Source organism: Thermobia domestica, chromosome 15 (genome assembly GCF_964235325.1).
Source record: "Thermobia domestica chromosome 15, izTheDome1.hap1.1, whole genome shotgun sequence".
Taxonomy (NCBI): Eukaryota; Metazoa; Arthropoda; class Insecta; order Zygentoma; family Lepismatidae; genus Thermobia; species Thermobia domestica.
The window spans coordinates 33,612,079-33,633,461 of NC_137468.1; the positions used below are offsets into that span (position 1 = coordinate 33,612,079).

The following is a 21,383-nucleotide window of genomic DNA, read 5'->3' on the forward strand; positions in this document are numbered from 1 at the left end:
TTCGTTTTGGATGCTGACAAATTTTAATGAAGTTGTGCATATAACAAAATTTATTTCGGGGAGGCTTAAGCCCGATAGCCACCCCCTAAATACGCCACTGCCTAGTTGTTTCCTTCACTGGTTCATCCCTCACTTCTGGTGCGAGAGGTTCTGGTTCGGTCCCAGGAAATGTATGTGATCAGTGGTGGATCTAGAAGGTTTGAATAGAGATGCTGGGTTTGGATAGAAAGAGAATGGGTGAGTCAAAATCTGTTAAGGGGTAGGACATTTCGTTGGGAATAGTGGTAGCTCTGTATTACCTTTATATGGAAAAATTAGAAATATGATTTACAAAATTTAATTGGTCTGAAATACACCACCATTGCGTAGAAAGACAATGTGTATTTGAATAAAAGCAGGTGGGCCACAAAATACTTTTTAATATTTAGTGTGGGTCGCGGTTACAACAAGTTTGAGTTGAGTTGAGTTGATTTTGAGTTTAACGTCCCGTTCAGCAGCGAGGCTATATGAGACGTAGACTTACTGATTAACGTGGAATCCGAACCACATGAGCTCCCGCCGGGAATCGAACCCGGGTCTCCCATGCCAAAGGCGCGTACGCTAACTGCTTAGCCATGGAGGAGCTCTACAACAAGTTTGAGAACTACTGTAATAGCTTATTTTTGTCATTCAGACAACTGGTGGAGGGGCTAGATCCCCCCGGGCTAGATCTGTCACTGTATGTGATGGAATATATTCTCATTCTACCAGTTTTCATAATCGTTCACTGTAATTATCATCCGTCCCCTTTAGCTCAAAGGGCGTAAGTATAGGACGTAAAAGTGGATTTTGTCATTCGAATAACTAGAGGAAAATTACTGAATAATATTATAATAACAGTATATACTAAGGACTGGTTGAAATGTACACATCATCTCGCCAACTGCTGCCTCACTGGTTCTTAGCGCGCCAAAAATGATACAATGCCATTGTAATAGGTGAGGATGTAAAGAACACAGAACGTACTGGAAAAGAAAGCAAAGGAAAAGTTTGCAAACAACAGGTGTCGCCTTGTGACCTTCTCCCCCTTTCCTTATGGTTCTCGCATTTTTTTGTAAGTTTCTTTTTATGCAGTAGCTCATTACATTGCGCAATTTTTGCTTCTGTTAGTTATGTGCGTTTAGTTCATTCTGTTTTTACATTTGCTGCCACCACCGGAAATATGCATTCACCTGCGTTTTTATATTTTTTCATTTACCGGATGTAGTCGCTTGGTCAAACGGAACTTCTTTAACCGTCAGTTATGGAGAGACACTGGCCAATCATGTAACAGAATGTGTCGCTTAACAAAACCAGCAGCTGCATGGTTAGAAGTATATGAAAAAAAAAAAAAAAAAATTAAACAATCAACGCCTTGCAGAGGTAATACCGGTACTGGAAGTGAATCATGTTACGTGCTGCTGTATGGACTGTTACTAAAGCAAGTACTGTGAGTTGCGTTTCACTGTAGAACTGCGGTAGACTTCCAAATTATATGAATCCCAAGATCTCAATCACTTCCGGTTTCAAGGGAAGGGTAGGAGCGAAGATGGGACAATTATTTCTTGGGATCATTAATTCGTAGGTGAATATAATTTTTAATGTTTTACTCTTATGAGAATAAGGGATGGCAAGAATTTTTCGGAATCGGAAATTTCACTTTCCGGATTTCGGAATTTAGAGAATTCCGAATTTTTTCCCAGATTGGACTTTTTCCGAGTTTGGGATTTTTTTTCCGAGATCGGAATTTTCTCGATTTTTACTTTCCGGATTCCGGAAAGTAAAAATTCCGGAATTGACCATCCCTAATGTGAATCAAAATTAGAACCGGAAGTAATAGCATATTTATCACTTCCGGTCAGTGGCGCAACCAGGATTTTATTTCGAGAGGGGCCAACACTACAGTAGTCTGCAAACAACGTGCTGCACCATCTGATATGAACAAAATTGAAAGTTTGAATTCTTCCCATCACAAGAAATTTAGTCATCCCTATTATTACCATGGCAAGGCCTTAAAATAAAAATTCAAATTCACAATTAAGACGATATTTTGCATGTGATGTCTCATACTTCAATGCAGATTAATAGCGCTCGTCACGCACGGTGTGTGTATGAGAGAGTTTGCATATTTTTAAAGATACTGGACAAATGACAAGTAATAATGATTTTTTTTTTAATTTCGCCAAAATTTACAACACTGCTGTATAAGATAGGCTAGGTTAGTTTCGGAAGGGGCCTGGGCCCCTCGAACTCATAGCTGGTTGCGCAACTGCTTTCGGTTTCTATAGAGATGTTCCAACTGGCGAACCTAGCTCTTGGGCTCAATCTGTCACGATCTAAATAATTGAATGCGAGCTCGAGTCCGAATAAGCACAAGCCCCAATGAAGTTAGTGAACGCGAGTTACATTTAGGAGAACAAGCCCAAAGCTCGAGGGAGTGTGAGTCTTAAAATACCGTGAACATCATTGAATTGGAGAAGCGAGTCTTATTGAGAATTGCGATCCTGAGCCTAAGCAAGTTTAAGTAAGCCCAGATGGTAGTCTCTGTTCTTGATGTGTTCAATTACCGTTTTAGATCTGATATCTATCGACAGGGGGACAGTCGGACATAATAATTCCATAAAACTTTCCATCGTTATGTAGAGCATACGTCAAGCATTCGTAAAGTAGATATGTTTTCAGGGTGTCGCCGGGAATTCATCTTTGATGTTAAACTTCCATTAAAATGATACCTAAGCTCTACCTCTCCGAAATCACATATGAAAACCTTTTTCGTTTATTTGTTTCGTTTTATATCTATGTATGTTGATCAGGATCTATATATAAAAATTACGTATGTACTCCGTAAGTTTTGTTTCAGTTTGGCTTCTTCTTCTAGTCTAGAACCAATAGCAAATTCTAATCAAAGAGCAGGTGGATTTTCTGTCTTTCCCACTAGGAAAAAAAAAAAGAAATGAAATCAGAAGTTTTATGTCCCACGGTTATGCCGGGTAGGCTAAAGGAGACGGCGGTGATGAGAAATGAGTAAAATAGTGAAATGAAGACAGTGGGAGGAGAACCCCGAGAAAAGTCACGCACACGGTGTTTGTCCACTACTGGGATTGAACAAAGGATCCCAGGCACCAGAAGCAAACGCTGTACCACTGAGCCACCGCCGCCTCCCACCAGGGATTAGTGTTTCCCATGAGACGAGAAATGTCTCGTCTCAAAAAACGAGAAGTACCTTTTAAAATTCGAGGTGAGACCAAAAATTTACACGAGATTTCGTGAGCAACACTAGTTCACCCAAATTTCAGGTCTCAAACCCTGTTTTAGTGTTACCTAATTTATAGTGTGAAAATTATAAATAGATAAAGAGATTGTACACACACAATGAAGAGCATTTATCTACGTTTAAAGCTACGTAAGTCATTACACAATATACTCTAATAATAAATATAGTTTAAATGTTGTTATAATTACACCTTTCGTGGACCTCTGGTAAATTCTAGATGAAATCAAGAAAAAATGGGCATAAATTTTGTAGATATATTTACAAAATGAAATGAGAAACTTTTTCGAGACGAGACGAGACGAGAGAACCTTTTTCTTGTCTCGTCTCGTGGGCAACACTATTAGACAAGGGCGCCCATGTCGTGGTTTCCAAGGGGGGCAAATATAAGCGACGTTTCAAATATAGTTTCTTCAAATTTTGCTGTAAATAATGTAAAAATTCTATTGGGTTTTCGATATTCTGAAGTACAATTTCCTCTAAGTGGTCAAGCGCCCCACGTTGCCCCCCCCTGATGGGCGCCCTTGCTGTTAGGGATCGAAACTTGGATGTTCAGTTTTTAAAATTCATGCCCAAACGGAAATCTGATTTTTTTTTGTATATAGTTATTTCATTTTGTATACGAGAAGGCTGGGAAAACCTTTCCGCAATGTTTGTTTTTATACATGAACAATAAACGTAACCGTCTTTCTAGAGGGGGGGCCGCGGTGGCTCAGTGGTAAAGCATTCACCTCTGTTGCTAGGGGTCCCGGGTTCGATCCCAGCCCCGCCAAGTGAACCTTGTGGTGGACAAATACCGTGTGCGTGGGTTTTCTCGGGTTCTCCCGTTTCCTCCCACTTTCTTCATTCCACCATTTCATTCATTACTCATCATCACCGTCTCCTTTAGCCTAACCGGCATAAGCGTGGGACGTAAAACTCAAAGATTTTTTTTTCTTTCTAGAGGAAGTGGTTGGGAGAAGTGATAACCAAAATCAGTGCGAATGCAAGACATGAAAAATCACGCTTCCGTACTTTACGTCTTGGACGAGTGATGAAAATCAAGAGTTTGCAAAGAACAGCTAATACATTCGTGTCGGGCATCAAAGTCCTAGCTACAAAAATCAAGGTCCTATGTGACGTTAATACATTTTTCAACAAGATCTGTTTTACATCGAATGTCGCTTTAACCCAACCACATTACAAACTTCACGTGCTACATACTGACTCTCAAGTATAAAAATAAAATTTGAAGTATGCGCGAAGATTCTTTTCAAAGAGACGTATCCAAAGCAGGATCAAAATCTTGCATTGGCTTTCTTGCAACTTTTTAAGGGAATTTCGTGTACCAAATCTCTGTTAAGAGTCTTCATCCCGGCGAAATTAAAATACCGCTAATTTTTACATTAATTATGTGATATCTTCAAATAGATAAAAGATAATCGAAATGTGGAACAAGAGCGCCCTAGACAATATCATTTTACATGAGAAACCGTTATTACGACTCACTTATCTGCTTTCGATTTCAAGCCATTTTGAAAATCGGCATTTATTTTCGCGTTTCTAAACAGCTGAAAACATAAAGCCACTAGGTGACTTGTGATAACGGTATCTCATGTAAAATAATATTGTCTAGGGTGCTCTTGTTCCATATTTCAATTATCTTTTATCTATTTGAAGATATCATATAATTACTGTAAAATTAGCGGTATTTTAATTTCCCCGGGATGAAGACTTACAGCCCTTTCCCATTTGGCGGCAAACTGCCGCGCACGGCGGCGGCGAATTGCCGCGTAGGGTAGAAAGACATTGCAAGCAATGAAGCTTTTCATATATGCGCGGCGGTCGCCGCAAATTTTCGCGGCGAGGAAAAACAGCCGCTTCTCCCTGCTAGAAAGCGGCGCGGCAGATTGCCGCGTATAGCGAAGCGAGACATTGCAAGCAATGGAGCTTTTTACATATAGGCGGCGAACTACCGCTTGGGTGTTGGGGGAGGTAGCAAGTGTTGCCAGGAAAGAGTAGAGAGTGGTTGCGATAATTTGTATGTGTGTGTGTTTTACGTATATATATATATATATGCGTGTGTTTGTGTATTTATATATGTTTTATGTTCTAGCCTAGGACACCTCGAGTGCTTTTAACCAAACTTGTTACATACAATATGTGGGAAAAGATGACATGTAAAAATAATCGAAAACGACCGTTACTATCGAAGTGTCGAATCCAAAGATCGTTGATAAGAAAAAGAGTCCAAATCAATACATTTTTTTCTATCTAATAGAAGATTGGGATAAATGTGCGGGTAACGCTGGGCAAACGAGCTTCTAATTTTATAAATTTCTGGTACCCCAAAATTGAAATATGTACTATCAAATGTTTCAACAATATTACATATTTTACAGTCTTTTGCTATATATTTATGTACTATGTTGCTATATATATATATATATATATATATATATATATATATATATATATATATACAGTAATGTACAGTAATACAGTAATGTACCTTAGCAAAGCAAGAGAGAATTCATTATGTGACATTTGATAAATGTACCGTGTTTTATATATTTTATAACTATCTTAACACTTCTTTGGTTGTAATTTCTTGAATAGTCCTTTGAATTCAGGGACCAGAGCAGTGCTTTAAAGAGACTTGAATCAATTGTCGGAACGCTTAAAACAAACGAATAAACCTGAAATACTATATTAATAATAATAATAATAATAATAATAAACCAACAGATCAGCTTTGGGTTCAGAGGTTGAGTGTCGACTTCGGATTCTGGGATAGATCTCAACCACCCGAAAGGACTTTATCCTGGTTTTCACAGTCACAACAGGTAAATATCGGGAAGGTATTTGAAATATCCAGAACCATGCCGCTATTTTGCTCAAGTCTATCAATTGTAGAAACAGTATAGAAAAATCTCTTTCAAGGTACCACTTCTTAAAAAGAAAAAAAATGAACCCATATGTTTCTCTTTCTGTTTTTTTTTTTTAAATTTATTTATTTCTCTTTGTCTTAACAAGGCGAATAGAAGACACTTTTTGCATCTGGCCATTGTTCCACCACAACACGATAAGTCACAAGGTTTTGTTTCTTCAGTTGCACAGAAACCCTGCTTGCATATTTTTCATTCGCGGCAAAAAGCCGCGTTAATATGAAAGGGTACACTTCTCACGCGGCAAACTGCCGCGAGCGGCGACGGCAAATCGCCGCCTCAATGTGAAAGAAGCGTTAATGTGTTAAAAAAAAAAAAAAAAAAAAAAAAAAAAAAAAAAAAAAAAAAAAAAACTGCATCACCTCTCCATCAATTTTGACCAAGATATAGAAGATCAAAAGCTAGTTGACAGTTCGTTGATTGAAGTGATCCATCTTCCGGAAGTGGTAGAAATCAACTATTTCCGGTTTGATATAGTTGATCACTATAGAGCAAAAGCGGTAATGGATAGCGAGAAGCGGTTTTGTGCAATCGATTAAGCGTCCCAAGACTACATATTATCTCCATCTTTAGCTCTATATTAAAACTGGAAATGCTAGAAATTAACCACTTCCGGTTTTAACTTTGAAACAGTGAAAACGGTGGTAGATAGCAACAAGTGGTTTTGTGCAATCGATTAAGCACCCCAAGAATACATTTCATCTCCATCCTCTCGCTACTAAATTTGAAGTTTGGAAGTGTCACCACCACACAAACCAAACTTTGTGATGTAGTATACCAGGCCCGTATTCAGTGGGGTCTAGGGGGGGCGGCGCCCCTAAATTTTTGCTGGCCCCCTCTAAAAATTTTACGGTAGGCTTGCTAATGAACTATAATATGGTTGGATCGGGCCCCCCTAACTTCAGCCGGGCCCCCCCTAAAATTTTGGGCTGGCTACCGGCCTGTAGTGTACACATGATACTGCTGTTCGTTTTGATATTGATTGTAATTGTGCTTCCATGCGTGTAGCCTTAATTGTCAATGTACTTATATTCGGTGCACGTGGTTCCTGGTTCGATGTTGGCGCAGTGTCATAAAGTAATTCCAGAATTAATCTTAAATTAACCCTCTTCGGGGTCCTAGTGTATATGTCCGTGAACCTGTCCCCACCCACACCGGCACTGATTTTAACCTAGCCCCACCCTGATTTTTTCGACGTTTGTTATCACAAATTGTTTTAACATTATAGGTCGTCAGCACTAATTGGGCACTAACTTTTGTCACATGTTTTAAAATTAGTGCGGATGTGGGTGGAGCTAGGTTCACGGACATCTAGTGTATTCAGTTGGACATGTTTCAATTTTAAATGCATGTCTTTAGGAGATAGATTTTTGATTGAGTATCCTGAATTTTTCCGATGGAAGTCGGCACATGTGAAAGTTTAATTTATTGGGGCTTAACGTCTTTTTTTTTTTTTTTTTTTTTTTTATCGCCGAGGTTGTATGAGACAGAACCTACTGCTTGATCTGGAAACTAAACAACTACTATATGAAGCTTATAACTTTGAGTAAATTCATGACAAAAAATATAAAGAACACAGTAGACTTTCGTTAGTCCAGCATCCAATAATTCAGAATGCCCGATGATTCGGCACCGGCATAGTGGAGTTTTTATACTACTTATTGTGGGCCTACAACAGTGCAGTAATTCTGTATTAGTCTGTATTCTTTACAAATGTAGAAACAAAGTAAACCTATGGTTGGATTTGCGTTGAAATGATTATCCTATTAAGCTTGGTAAACAATATTTGCTGCCAAACATCATGATACACCTGTATTCAGTGTACGGTTTAGCGTTTATAGTGATCGCTGGAGACCTGCTCAATAATCTGGCATTGACTTAGTCCCGAAAGTACTGGATTAGCGAAATTCTAAAGTATATTCAGTTTTTCATTATAAAGTACCATTTTTAACATTTATTTGGCCATTTTCGGTATCCTTATTTTGCGACAACTGCTGATCTTTAGTAATGACTAATAGTACACAGGGATTATGGCATATAGCTTACGTATATGGGTGTAGAAGTAATTGAGCCCTTCCCCTACAATTTCTCGTATAAATCGATCCCTCTGGGTAGAATTAGTGACAACCCCAGCTTCAATTTCTTGGGAGAGATCAGACCGAGAAACAGAGACATTTTGGGGGCAGTTATTTTTTGTATCCAAAAATATTAGTTTGCTAAATACGCGCCTTTGGCGTGGGAGACCCGGGTTCGATTCCTGGCGTTAGCTCGTGGTTCGGATTCCATGTTAATCACTAGGTCCACGTCTCATATCGCCTCATTACTGAAAGGGACGCTAAACTCAAAATGAACTCAACATACATTATACTACAACATGTCGACGTGGGGCGAACGATGCTAACAAAGCCCCCCCCCCCTCCCTGTGTTGACACTGTGTAGAACATTGGATGATGATAAAAGTTAATACAAACCAATACGGAGCAAAGCAAGAATTAATTTAGAAACGCCCGAAGCTTATATAATGGATATGGGTAACCGTTATTCACAGTTGGCGTCTCAAACTGCCACTGTCACGGTACGCTTAGTTGGTAGAATTTTCAAACGTAAGTAGGATTAAATAATACATTTTAAATATATATATATATATATATATATATATATATATATATATATATATATATATATATATATATATATATATATATATATATATATATATATATATATATATATATAATATTGCAAATGCGACGCACAAATAATGAAGTTACTTGCAATGTTGCAGAGACAAAGAAATGAGAAGGTGAAATGCCTTGCACAAGAAGAAATATACAATAACGCCCTTTAACCCTAGGTTAGATGTTACTTCCTGTTTAAGGGTTTTCGTACATGGGAAAGCTTCACCACCACCTGTTTAGGGCAATGAACTCCCGTTCCACCCTTACATGCATGAAAAATGCGTGCAGTACCTTCCTTTAATATTCTAGGATAACAATAACAATAAAGCATATGGAAGGGGGAAAACAGTATTATTATTTTTTAAAGAGTTTGTGAGGGTATGAGATAATTATGTGATTTTTTTGAAAAAAATAAAATGAAGAGTATGTTTATATATTTATATGTTGAGTAAAAAAAAAAAAAGGCATTGCCCTTTTGCCTGCGGAATGAATACTCACAAATATTTATATTATTTGATCATTTTTGACTATATGGAGTCTTTTGTTTACAGGGTGCATGAAAAAGAATTTTAAACTTCGAAAACTCATATAGATTTATTTATCTAGCTTACAGACATGGTTTTGGTGTCATTTTGTAGCAAAATGCATCAAGTTTTTTACGTTATATCTAAAGAGATTCAATGTGGCTTCCATTAATGAAAAAATGAAATTAAATATTTGAGTTCTACGTCCCACGATTATGCCGGTTAGGCTAAAGGAGACGGTGATAATGAGAAATGAATGAAATTGTGGAAGATAGTAGGAGGAAACGGGAGAACCCCGAGAAAAAACACGAGCACGGTGTTTGTCCACCACAAAGTCCACATGGCGCGAGCTGGGATCGAACTAGGGACCCCAAGCACCGGAGGTGAACGCTCTACCACTGAGGCACCGCGTCCCCCGGCTTTCATTGATGATGTGGCATCTGAAGTCGATTGCCTGCCAAACATACAGGGACGACCTGAAGAATTGTTGTGTCTTACCGAACATCAATAAAACACTTATGCCACTAGTAAATATTAGGCCTACTGGGAGGATCTTTACGATACTTTGTACGAAAATTACGTTGCACAGTTGTCGCAAACTTGGATTCTTCAAACCAAAACACATATAGCTAGCAGGCTTGGAACCAGTAAAAGGAACCATCTTTGCTCCAACTGCCGCCAGCGCTTGCGGTGGCTTCTTTCTGAACTAGTGTACTACATGTGTAGTGTCTTACTAAACGCCTGACTACTGCAGGAAACATGTTAGTCGAACGCTTTAACATATCACTAATCACACGTCAAAACGACTCTGCGTAAGGCCCGATGTATTTTTGCTACAAAATGATACCAAAACCGTGTCTGTAAGATAAATAAATAAATCAAGATAAGTTTTCAAAATTGTAAAGTCCTTTTTGACATATCTTGTAATGGTATTGAATACCAGCGTTATCTTGTTTCTAGTCCCTTGGTTATGTGGTGAATTATTATTCTGTTTTCTTTGAAATGCACTAAAATTGTTTGAAATGGTTTGGTTTTACTGATAACTTCTTCAAATCTATTCAAATATTTCTTATTTCGTTATAATTAATTTTGTTATATGCAATTTTAATATTTAATCAGGGGCGTCAATTCAGACTTCGCTTGAGGGGGGGCAAGGACACCACCGACGCAAGACTTCCACGTTTTGTACTAGTATATTAGTAGACAATCAATTAAAATATATGTATTCCTCAAACTCTTGGGGGGGCAATTGCCCCCTCCTGCCCCCTAAATGACGCCCCTGTATTTAATACTCAATTTTAATTTAAGAAATATTAAATTTATATAAATAATGTTGTCCTCGAGACGAAACGAGACAAAAAATAAGGTTTTCTCGTCATTCTCGAAGAATTCTTTCTCGTGTCGTCTCGATTTCTTAAAAAAAAAGGCCTTTCTCGTCTCGTTTTGTTAATTTATGTACAAAATATTTGCCCTTATTTTATTTCCTAATTTCACCTAGAAGTTATCCAAATTCTTCCACATCACAGGATGCTCACGAAAAGTGTAATAGAACAATATTTAAACTATATTTATTATTGGAGTATATTGTGTAATGGTTTGTGTATATTTAAACGTTGATGCTCTTTATTGTGTTTGTACAATGACTTTATCAAGTTATGCTACAAACTCAGATATCGTGGGATCAAACCAAGGACTCCAGTACCAAAGGTGAGCGCTCCCACTAAGTCACTCTACCGCCAACCTTGCAGGAACTCAAACAAATGATGGAATATATTGAAGCTGCCACTGATCTTGGTACCAATTAAAAAGGTACATTATATAACGTTCAGTGAGAATTGTTTTCATTTGGATGTAAGAAGTAGTATCTGTATGTGACGAAGTCCCGGTGACTGCGTATCTTATGAGCACGTAGTCTCATTTGATATTCCACCTGTTAAGCAAGTGACAGCTGCACCTGGCTAATGTAATATATTTGGATGGAATTAATGTCTTTTGTTTCCATCAATAAGCCCACATGTGAACGCCCTAACCACTCAGAATCAACTTCAGAAGATGTTTCTTATTTGACTAATATACTGTCACAACAGAATATTGCAATATGCTTCGTCATGGCGAAGTGCATAACGCTTGCGCTTTGTGTGTGGGGCAGTACTGTCTTTTCACGCCTTGCCACGCAGGGGAGGGGAGAAAAGTTGTACACTGACATAAGAGTTTCAATTTTTTTTTATTTATTAGTATACAATTTAGTACCCGGCTATTTGTAGCGTTTGCAAAGCCATTTTATTGCTCTTGCATACGCTTGGAATGCGCTGATCATGTATTTAAATGTGGATGGCTAATCACAAACGAGAAAGAAATAAAAACGCGGAGAAAACGTCAGCTCCAGCGTATTTGGTGCGTTTCGGAACAATATACCGCTTGCTGTTTAAAAGATGTCAAAAGGAAGGAAAAAAGGAAAGACGTGTTGCCAGGCAAGGGGATTTTAGCAAGAAACAGCTGCTTTGAAAATGCTTTGTGTAGAATACTGCAACTGTTCTATTATAGACCTGGACTTGGCAAAAAAGACCTGGAAACCCTGACTGGATCTCATTATGATTTATAACTCTTCAAATCATTAATCATGGAATGTCAGTAAAGTAGAATTACCAAATAGCCACCTTGGTCGCGTAAGCTCTAAGGGGTAACGCTTCGAAAACGCATTCCCAAATAGCCACAGACTTAGTATGTGTTTCTCAAACTCAGGAAGAACAATTGCCTCCTGTCCTCCTCATATGACACCCTTAGTGCATGACTCTGTCATTCGCATATAGCGTTCCAAACAAGGAGACGTTTCTGATGCGTTACTCCCCGCAGTGAACGCGACCTGGGCGGCTACTCGATAATTTTACTTTCGCCAGAGCTATAAATCATACTGTGAGCCAGTCAGGGTTTCAAGGCCTTACTGTCACAGCCTTATGGTCATTCATGCGAATCACGAGAAATAACTCTACCGTGTTACATAGATTTTTCTGTGATTAGCTAATTTTTCGGAATTTTCTTGTATTTGTGAATTTTCTTTTCCTATACACACACATACTTTATAATAGCAGAGTTCCAATACTCTGCACAAAACATCTTCCAAGCAGCTGTTTCTTGCTAAAATTCCCTTGCCTGTCAACACGTCTTTTCTTTCCTTCCCCCTTCTTTTAGACATCTTTTATTGATTCCGAAATAGCAGGCGGTCTAGTGTTCCGAAACGCACCAAATACGCTCGAGCCGACGTTTTTTGCGCGTTTTTATTGCTTTTGCCTTTGAAGAGCAATACATGGTCAGAGTATTCCAAGCGTACGCATGAGCCTTAAAAACGTGTTGTAAACACATCGAATAGCCGTGCACTTAGTGTGTGGTTCCAAATTCGATGCTTATGGAGAGTACTAAGGTCTTGTTTCATATAGCATCGGTGTTAAAAAGAAAAATTCTTATCCAGAGGCAAGGGCGCCGATTTCTCTGTAAATGAAGGGGGGGGGATTCAGATGCAGAAGGCATATGAGGATTTTAAGACAAATTTCATTCAAATTATGCCAAATATTGTATATTCATAAATACAATGAGGGGCCCACATGAGCTTTGGGGGATCGCCTTCCATGATCGGCGCCCTTGTCCAGAGGTAGTCAATCTGTCAGACAGTAGACTTCATTAACAATTTCTGTGGCGCTTGCATCCCACTAAGATTAAAGCACCATTTAGAACTGTAAGATGCTACCGTCTGTTTATTTATGTAATCTAATTTTCATATGAAGCATAGTACTTAACTTTTCAAAAGGACGTGAACCATGGCAAGCAGATCTGCCAGCCACCTCGTGGCCTGCGGACCAAGTGTTGAAGATCAGTACTTATCAATCACTAAATCGTGTGCGAAGGATTTTCTTTCGTTTTCTTGCTAGGACCATGCAATGTCCTGATTTGGGATATCAAAATCGGTGTCGATAATTTATAGGTAATTGATATATCGAAATATATATACGTCATAAATATCGAAAAATTGAATATAACAGTATCAAATATCAAACTATCGACAGACATTGTAATATCGAAATATCACAGCCCTATATGGCAGTGACGACGCAAGAGCCGCAAGGGGGCAAACATCTCCCTAGGGGCATAGTTTGTCCCCCGATTGTCCCACAGACAGGTATTTTAAGACAGGTTATGTAATATAAAATGATCATTTTTGGTATGGGGGCCGCGGTGGCTCAGTGGTAGAACGTTCACCTCTTGTGCATGGAGTTTCGGGATCAAACCCTGCTCCCGCCAAGTGAACTTTGTGATGGACAAACACCGTGTGCATGGGTTTCCTCGGGGTTTTCCCGTTTCCTCCCACTTTCTTCATTCCACCATTTCATTCATTTCTCATCATCACCGTCTCCTTTAGCCTAGCCGGCATAACCGTAAGACGTAAAACTCAAAAATTTCATTTCATTTTCGGTATATACAAAAATAATTGCCTCCTAAAAATTTCTCTGCCCTTCTACTAGCAACCCTCTCCTTCTGAAAGTAAAACTGGGTCGTCATTGCTTATATCCCTAGTTATGTGAACTTGTGACAGACAGAACATCATTCCTTTAGGTTTTCATAGGGTTACTTCGTTTCTTTCCACCCAGATGCATCATTTGGGTCCCTGAGTTTGAGATGTTTTAATCAACAATTTTTTAAATATTATTAATGTAAAACGTGAAACCTTTATCGGCGAAGAATTTGCTCTTTCCTCTTCTTACCTCAGGCAAAACCTTAAATACAGCTGCTGGTTTCCATTTTCTGTCTACGAATTATTTTTTTCAGAGCATGATCGTTGAACGTGTAAAATAATAACAGTAATAATAATATATCTGCGGTAATAGGCCTACACCATAATAACAATAATATTATGATGAAATACGGTATGGTTGTATCTGCAAAACCGTTAACTTAATTTAGAATAGTTGTGAACATAAGGTAGTCTAAAAAGTAATGAGCCTTTAACGCACGATTAGGATTAGGAATTAAATTTGTGAGCTGTCAGCATCTAAGGCCATTTCAGTCCGTCACTTATGAGGATGACGTTCCTTAGCGAGCACACTATTCTATATGAAAGGGAAGGAAGGAAACGGCCTGGGACCATTATGTAAGGTACTGTCCCAGCATTTGCGTAGTGTGAATGAGAGAAACCCAGGAAAAAGCCTCTCTCAAGATGGCTTGGCTGAGAAAGCTGTTACATTTTTTCGACGGAGTATTCCCACCGGATATCGAACCTGGGACCGCTTGCATTAAAGGCGAGAGCGTTAACGACTACGCGACGCGGGGCCCTTTAACGCACGAGATGGCGCTAGTGTCCCAAATTTCAGCGTATATGAGTCTTGTCGTAGATCATTACCGGTCAAATAGGTAGGTGCACCAGCTCGCTAGCCATGTGTGCTACGAATGCAAAATGGTCAAATGTGTACCTCACACGGAGGATTTATGATTCAGGAACAAAATTGAATAAAATACAGGACACAATTGGGAAGAAAGGACACCATCGGGAAAAAGTTCAAAGTCAGGAAAAGGTCAAAATCGGGAAAGAAGTTTAGACAGTGAAAGAGGGCCGAAAGTCAAGTTGAACAGGGCAAGTTTTCGAAGATAATCTGGTTTCTGTCATGTTATTTCATTAAAATACGTATCCTAAAGGGGGTGAGACGGAGGATTTAAAATGTAGGCCGAAAATAGAGTATCTCATAAGGCGAATGGCGCCGATCCTGGGTGGCAAGGGGGCCCGGCCCCCCAAAGCTCATGTGGTTCCCCCTATTCTATATTTGAATATACAATATTTGGCATAATTTGAGTGCAATTTGTCTTAAAATCTTTATATATATATATATATATATATATCTGAATGGGCCCCCAAAATTTACAGAGAAATCGGCGCCGTTGAATAAGGCCCTCATGTTAAGAACAGAAACTTGGTATAAGTGGGCAGGTGCTGCGCCCTTTTAGAAAATTTCGTTTCTAATGAAGAAAATGTAGGGAGATTTCTGTAGTATTTTGTCAATATATAAAAATAATCCATCCACAGAGCTGCACTTAGGTTTGGTGGGACCCTAAGCTACTGAAGGTGATGGGGCCTTTTATGTGACCAGATGAACGTAGGCAATTTATATACAGAAATGAAGAGACTAGTGATATTTGAGGAAGCAGGCTAGCAAGAGGGGCTCCATTACTTACATCATAAGAGCCAAAACAAGACGAAGCACTGTTGCTATATGTAGATTTTATCTTAGTTATTGTTTTTCTTATATTTTGGAAATGTACATTCAATTTTTTCTTTAATTTTTGAGGTTTCTAAGAGGGGGGGACCCTAAGCTATAACTTGTTTAGCGTATACATAAATCGGGCACTGTCCATCCACGTGCATCTATCAAATATTTTCAATAAAACCATTCTTCCCGTGCGAAGAACGGCCATTTCAGTTACTTTATAATGAATCACTCATAGTTCTTTATTCCCTTTTGTTCCCCCTTCTCCCGCTCAATACTTCCGTATATTATGATTTTTTTTTCAGTGCAAACAAAACGTGATTTGAATAAGTAGGCCAAATGCACGACAGATGGCAGTGTGAAGCCAGTAACAAAGCATTGATTCGTTAGTTTCATTTAATGCCTTCTGTGTTCAACGCTTTCCGTTGGATTTCTGTCCCCCTTCGCCTTGCTTGTATTATAAAGCGAAGATTGCCATGATGACTAGATTTAATAAGGATAAATTATTTGAGCTGCTGTTCCCGCTTTTTTTGTTATTAAGAATTCCCACCTTTCAGTGCAAAGCTTTAGTCAAAGTATTACATATTTGGCGGTAAACTTCTGATATTGAAACACAAGAAATAACACAATACACACAATTTTATATACCTTGACAAGAAATAACTCCAGGATGAGCGGGTGCAGGTGAACAATCGGAGGTCTTGCCTCCCCTCCGGAGTTGGTCAGCCGTCTTCTTGGAGCTAAGATTTGATTTTCAGTTTAGCGCCGCTTTCAACAGCAAGACTAAACGAGACATGGACCTACAGCATGGGCGTCTCTGGCGGGGGAACGCGTCCCCCCAATATTTTGAAGTAGAGAATATTCAATATTTTATTCTAATTTAATTTACTTACTAACGACAGAATATCATACAGTATAAATAATAATATTTATATTTATTTGGAATATAATATTCAGGCTGTGAAGCGATTGTAATCGAGTTCTTGATATACCTTAGGGGGTCCGTGAAGGTAAGCAGAAAGGTAACAAATTGAATCGAAGTTAATAAACAGGTTGGGTTAGGTAGTACCATTTAAATCACTTTCTTTGATGTCCCCCCAAATTTTACATGCTAGAGACGCGAGTGACCTACAGCTTAACATGGGATCCGAACCACATAAGCTCCCACCGGGAATCGAACTCGGGTCTCCACATCAAATGCGCGTACGCTAACCGCTTAGGCAGAAGGGAGCTTTCCTAAAGCTAAGAAAAGATAAATCTTTATGTTGTATCTTATAATAAATCTGTACGTTACCGTATAAATCTTATGTATCAAAATAGTGCACCAGACCAGCTTCCATTTGATTCTTTTCTGGACAAAATTTTGAAAGGAAGTCTGATTGTGAGGAAGTGCTGCTCACTGAATTTTTCACCGAGGAGTACTTTATGTATTCGAAACTACTGTATTTTTTATTATTATTTATTTATTTTGAAATACTAGATTTCTGAAATTTCAATTCATTGGCTCATGCAAACTTTTCGCTTGCATTTGTGGTTTATAGTTGAGCAATGTTTTGCATCTTGCGTGTTTGCCTTGGTAGTAGGTATAAGGACGATACTACAAACCATGATGACTTAATTATCGTCTGATTTTTTTATTATTATTGTTAGAGCAGGGACGCAAATAAGCAACAAAATTTTACTAGCCCAAGAAAAAAGCTACTAGGTCTCATCGCACAATAGAAATCATTTACTTACCTTCGATATGATATTAAATACTTGCCCGCACCAATGAACCCTCGCCCCGGGCGAGTAGTTATTTGCATCCCTGTGTTAGAGACAATATATAGTTCATTTAGTAGAAAAATGACACAACTCAAAAATCACCCAACTTTTCAGGAGAGCAATTTAAAATATTTGTGCACTACTGCAGGTAACATAAACGAACAAATTACACAATTACTCCATTCGGGGGAGGGAGATCTTCACCTTCACTTGCGATGTTCTTATACAAAGGTCTCCTAAATTTCAGGACTATTTTCAACGTTATGCCAATAAGGGCCATTTTTGAATTGTCACTTTTCTATTAGAGAAGTGATATATGTCAGAAACTTGAGGAGGTCCCTAAAGTTCAGGGCTTCACAGGGCCGTCATTGCCCACCACTACTGATTATATGTGATCTACGTACAATCTGACGAAGAGTTAGGTGTTACTACTCGAACGCCTGAAATATAATTTTGGAACGTTCAGATATTACACGTAACTTTCGTTGAGTTCGACCTAACTACTCGGAACTAGGAATGGCCAGAACCGGTTCCTGATGGAACTGGTTTTCGGGTCTGAACGGATCCGGTTCCGGAACCGGTTTTTCGGATCCAGGTCTGGAACCGGTTCCTAAGATCCGGTTCTGGAACCGGGTTTTCAGATCGAGGTTCGGAACCGGTTCTGAAAACCGGATCCGAGAACCGGTTAACCGGAAATTTATGGCAATCCCTTCTCGGAACGCTTGGTGTTATTGTTCGAACGACTGAAATATAACCCTAGTAGCAAGAAAGCTTTCGGCCAGTTGGCGCGTTCTTGGCTTTTCGCTTTCTACGCTTGCACTTGAAATGCATGCTTTCATACAATCTGCCTTTTGTTGTACTTGCAAACGATGCTTTAGACCCTTCGCAGAACGTTATAGCATCACTGACCGTTCATTGGTTATTGACTTGACGTGACTTGTGAAAAGCGTGCGTCAACCTTGAATTTAACACTGAATGCAAGATTGACACCGTATTACTGAAATCCAGCTTGCAGTGTGCTTGCACGTTTTCCAATCAAGCTGGATGCAAGCTTGGTGGGCGTGCAATTCAAGCGGTTTGCAAATTGTCTCTGCTACTAGGGAAATTTCGAGCGTTCAGATATTACACGTAACTTTCGTCGAGTTTCACCTTATTACTCGGAATGCTTCATATAAAACTGACCTACTTATAACTTTTAACGAGGTATTCGAAAATTATTTTCTACCGAGAACCGAACTTTATTCTCCTGCGTAGAAGGCAAGAATACTTACGATTTCTATTTGCACTTTTATCACTTGGTTTGGAAAAATGAAATGAAATCTTTCAGCTTAACGTCCCACTGTTATGCTCTTTAGGTTAAGGGTCTTCACTACAGCGAAATTAAACTACCGCTAATAATTTTAGAGTTTTTCTGTAATATCTTCAAAACAAATAAAAATATTCGAAAAGCAGAAACGGAATGAACTAGACAATACGATTTTACATGTGATACCGTTATCACAACTCATCTATCTTACGATTTGCTACTTTTAGTATTTTTTGCGGGTTCTGTAAATAGCGGCATACCAAAAGCAGATAGGTGAATTGTGGTGAAGGTATCACATGCAAAATCGTATTGTCTACTTCACTACGTTTCTGCTTTTCGAATATTTTTATTTGTTTTGAAGATATTACCAAAAAATTCTAAAATTAGCGGTAGTTTAATTTCGCTGTAGTGAAGACCGTTAAGAGAGATGATCATTAAAGCAAGTGAATGATGATCGAAGAATTTGTGGAATGAGAATGTAGGAAGAAACGGGAGTACCCTGCGAAAACCCACGGACACAATGTTGTCCACCACATACTTACTTGGGTGGGGATCGAACCAGGGATCCGATGCGCCAGAGGTAAGCACTATACCACTGAGCCACCGTGCGCCCAGTTGGTTTGGAAATTTTAATAGATTTTGATGGACCATTATGCTCTCTGTACATAATTGAGAACTGTATTGAAATTGTGAAATGCACTTCCAAATTATTGACAAATGAAAATTACTACGAGTAAGGATGCACATTTTTTTTTCTTTTGTCCTCTCTCCGATAGGGCCTAGTTTAATATGAGATCCAAACCACGCGTATTTTATTAATGTGAACTCAGCCTCGATCCTTTTGACTCACCGTTGAGAACGCTAACCACATTCACAATGTAATAGCCTACATATAATTATTATTGTCTCTTATAGCCTTGGTGTTGAATGAGATACTGAACTCCAAATCAAGTAAAGGGGGCACGGTAACTCAGTGGTGGGGGCGCTTACCTCTGGTGCGTGGGGTCCCTGGGTCGTCCCCCGGCCTAGCAAGTTTGTGATGGACAGCATCACGTCCGTGGGTAAATACAAGGAAATAAATTAATAACAGGTAATTAATTTGTTAGTAATTCAAATTATAGTGTACAAGTAACCAAGAGATTAATTCTAACAGACATTCGAACAATGCACCTGCTTGTTCTTTCAGGAGAAAAGGAAAACATGATAGTCGTATTATACACTTATATAATTAGAATATCCCGTTTGATACACATACACATGAAAAGAAAGAGAAAAAGCAACAATCAGTTGGGGAGATGTAAAAATATTAACATGTTACAAGAACAGAAAAGTTTCCTGGTAACACTGCTTTTAGTAAGCTTCCGTCTTTTTTTTTTTTTTTGTTTGTTTTTCTGTTTGTTTTTACCACAGTAGTGAGTCAACTAACTTTAGCAGCAACGCGTGTGTTCAAATCCCGTAGGTTGTTGGACAACGCGACGCGTGTTGCCTCCTGCCTTCGTCAAATTGCGCCCTGGTGATGCCTCTGATTGGCCATGCAGTGCGACGGCACAGAGGCTGGAAAATATCTGCATCCGCGCGGTGTTCAAAACGCACCTCGCCTTCACTCCATCGCTCCACCAGCGTGGAGAAGGTTCAGGTGATAAACGTGAGAACGACGGGGAGTCGTGTGTGCGTGTATATGTGTGTGTATGTGTACTGTATGTACGACATATGTGTGCGCGTGTGATGTACACAGTGGGGCTCGCAGTAGCCAAAAAAGACCACGACTATCTACTCAATAATAATGGGTCTTATTACCAAAACACTTGGGATACTATTCAGTCTGTAAGTGTAGTTTTTATTTATTTACAAGAACAATATCAATATATCATTTAATAAAGACTTCTTTCTCCTGTATGTTTAACTGAATGAAAAAAAACGTAATTTAACGTCCTACGATTATGCCTTGTAACAAAGGAAACGAGTAAGTAATAACAATGAATTTTTATAAAGGAATTGGTGGGGCTTTATTGGTAGAGCGTTCACCTCTGATGCATGTGGTTCTTAGTTAAGATTCCAGATCGCGCCAAGTGAGCTTTGAGGTGGGCAAACACCGTGTTCGTGAGTTTTCTCGGGTTTCCTCCGTTTCCTCCCACTTTGTAATTCCACCATTACACTCACCCTAATCTCTTTAAGCCTAGCCGGCATAACTGTGGGACGTAAAACTTAAACATTTCATTTTTATTAAAAAAATGGTGGAATGAAAACGTGGGAGAAAACTCGTGCTCATAATGTCTTGCATCACATACATCCTTAGTCATGGATTGAATCGTGAAATCCTAGCACCAGAACTGAGAGCTCTACCATAACCATCTTGTTCCTCTGTTTAACGTAACCACTTTCACCTGGAATCGAACCCGATTCCCTTAGGGGTCTTCGATTCGCTTCCTACTAGTTCTGTTAATATTAGCGAAAACAAAAGCATCATCATCATCATGGGAGGAAACTGAAATAACCCACGGACACGATGTTGTCTACCACGAACTTACTTGGGCGAGGATCGAAACAGGGTCTCCACACATCAAAGATAAGCGTTCTACCATTGAGCCACTGTGTCAGGTCCTGAATATAAGTAACGGGGGGGGGGGGTAACTCAGATATAACGTAA

General features: G+C 39.0%; 1 protein-coding gene across 4 annotated transcripts in view; it reads left to right on the forward strand.

The window, feature by feature from the left end:
• Nucleotides 1-21,383, forward strand: part of Hecw (Hecw ubiquitin protein ligase) — a 379,179-nt gene that overhangs the window by 321,712 nt on the left and 36,084 nt on the right. Inside the window, exon 1 of one of the 4 annotated variants that reach the window (XM_081739553.1) lies at nucleotides 20,165-20,560. The exons of the other annotated variants lie outside the window; for them this stretch is intronic. Coding sequence (XP_081595679.1) covers nucleotides 20,520-20,560 — 41 coding nt within the window. The 5' untranslated portion in view covers nucleotides 20,165-20,519. Of the gene's footprint in view, nucleotides 1-20,164; nucleotides 20,561-21,383 lie in introns of those variants that run through there. 4 annotated transcript variants of the gene reach the window in all.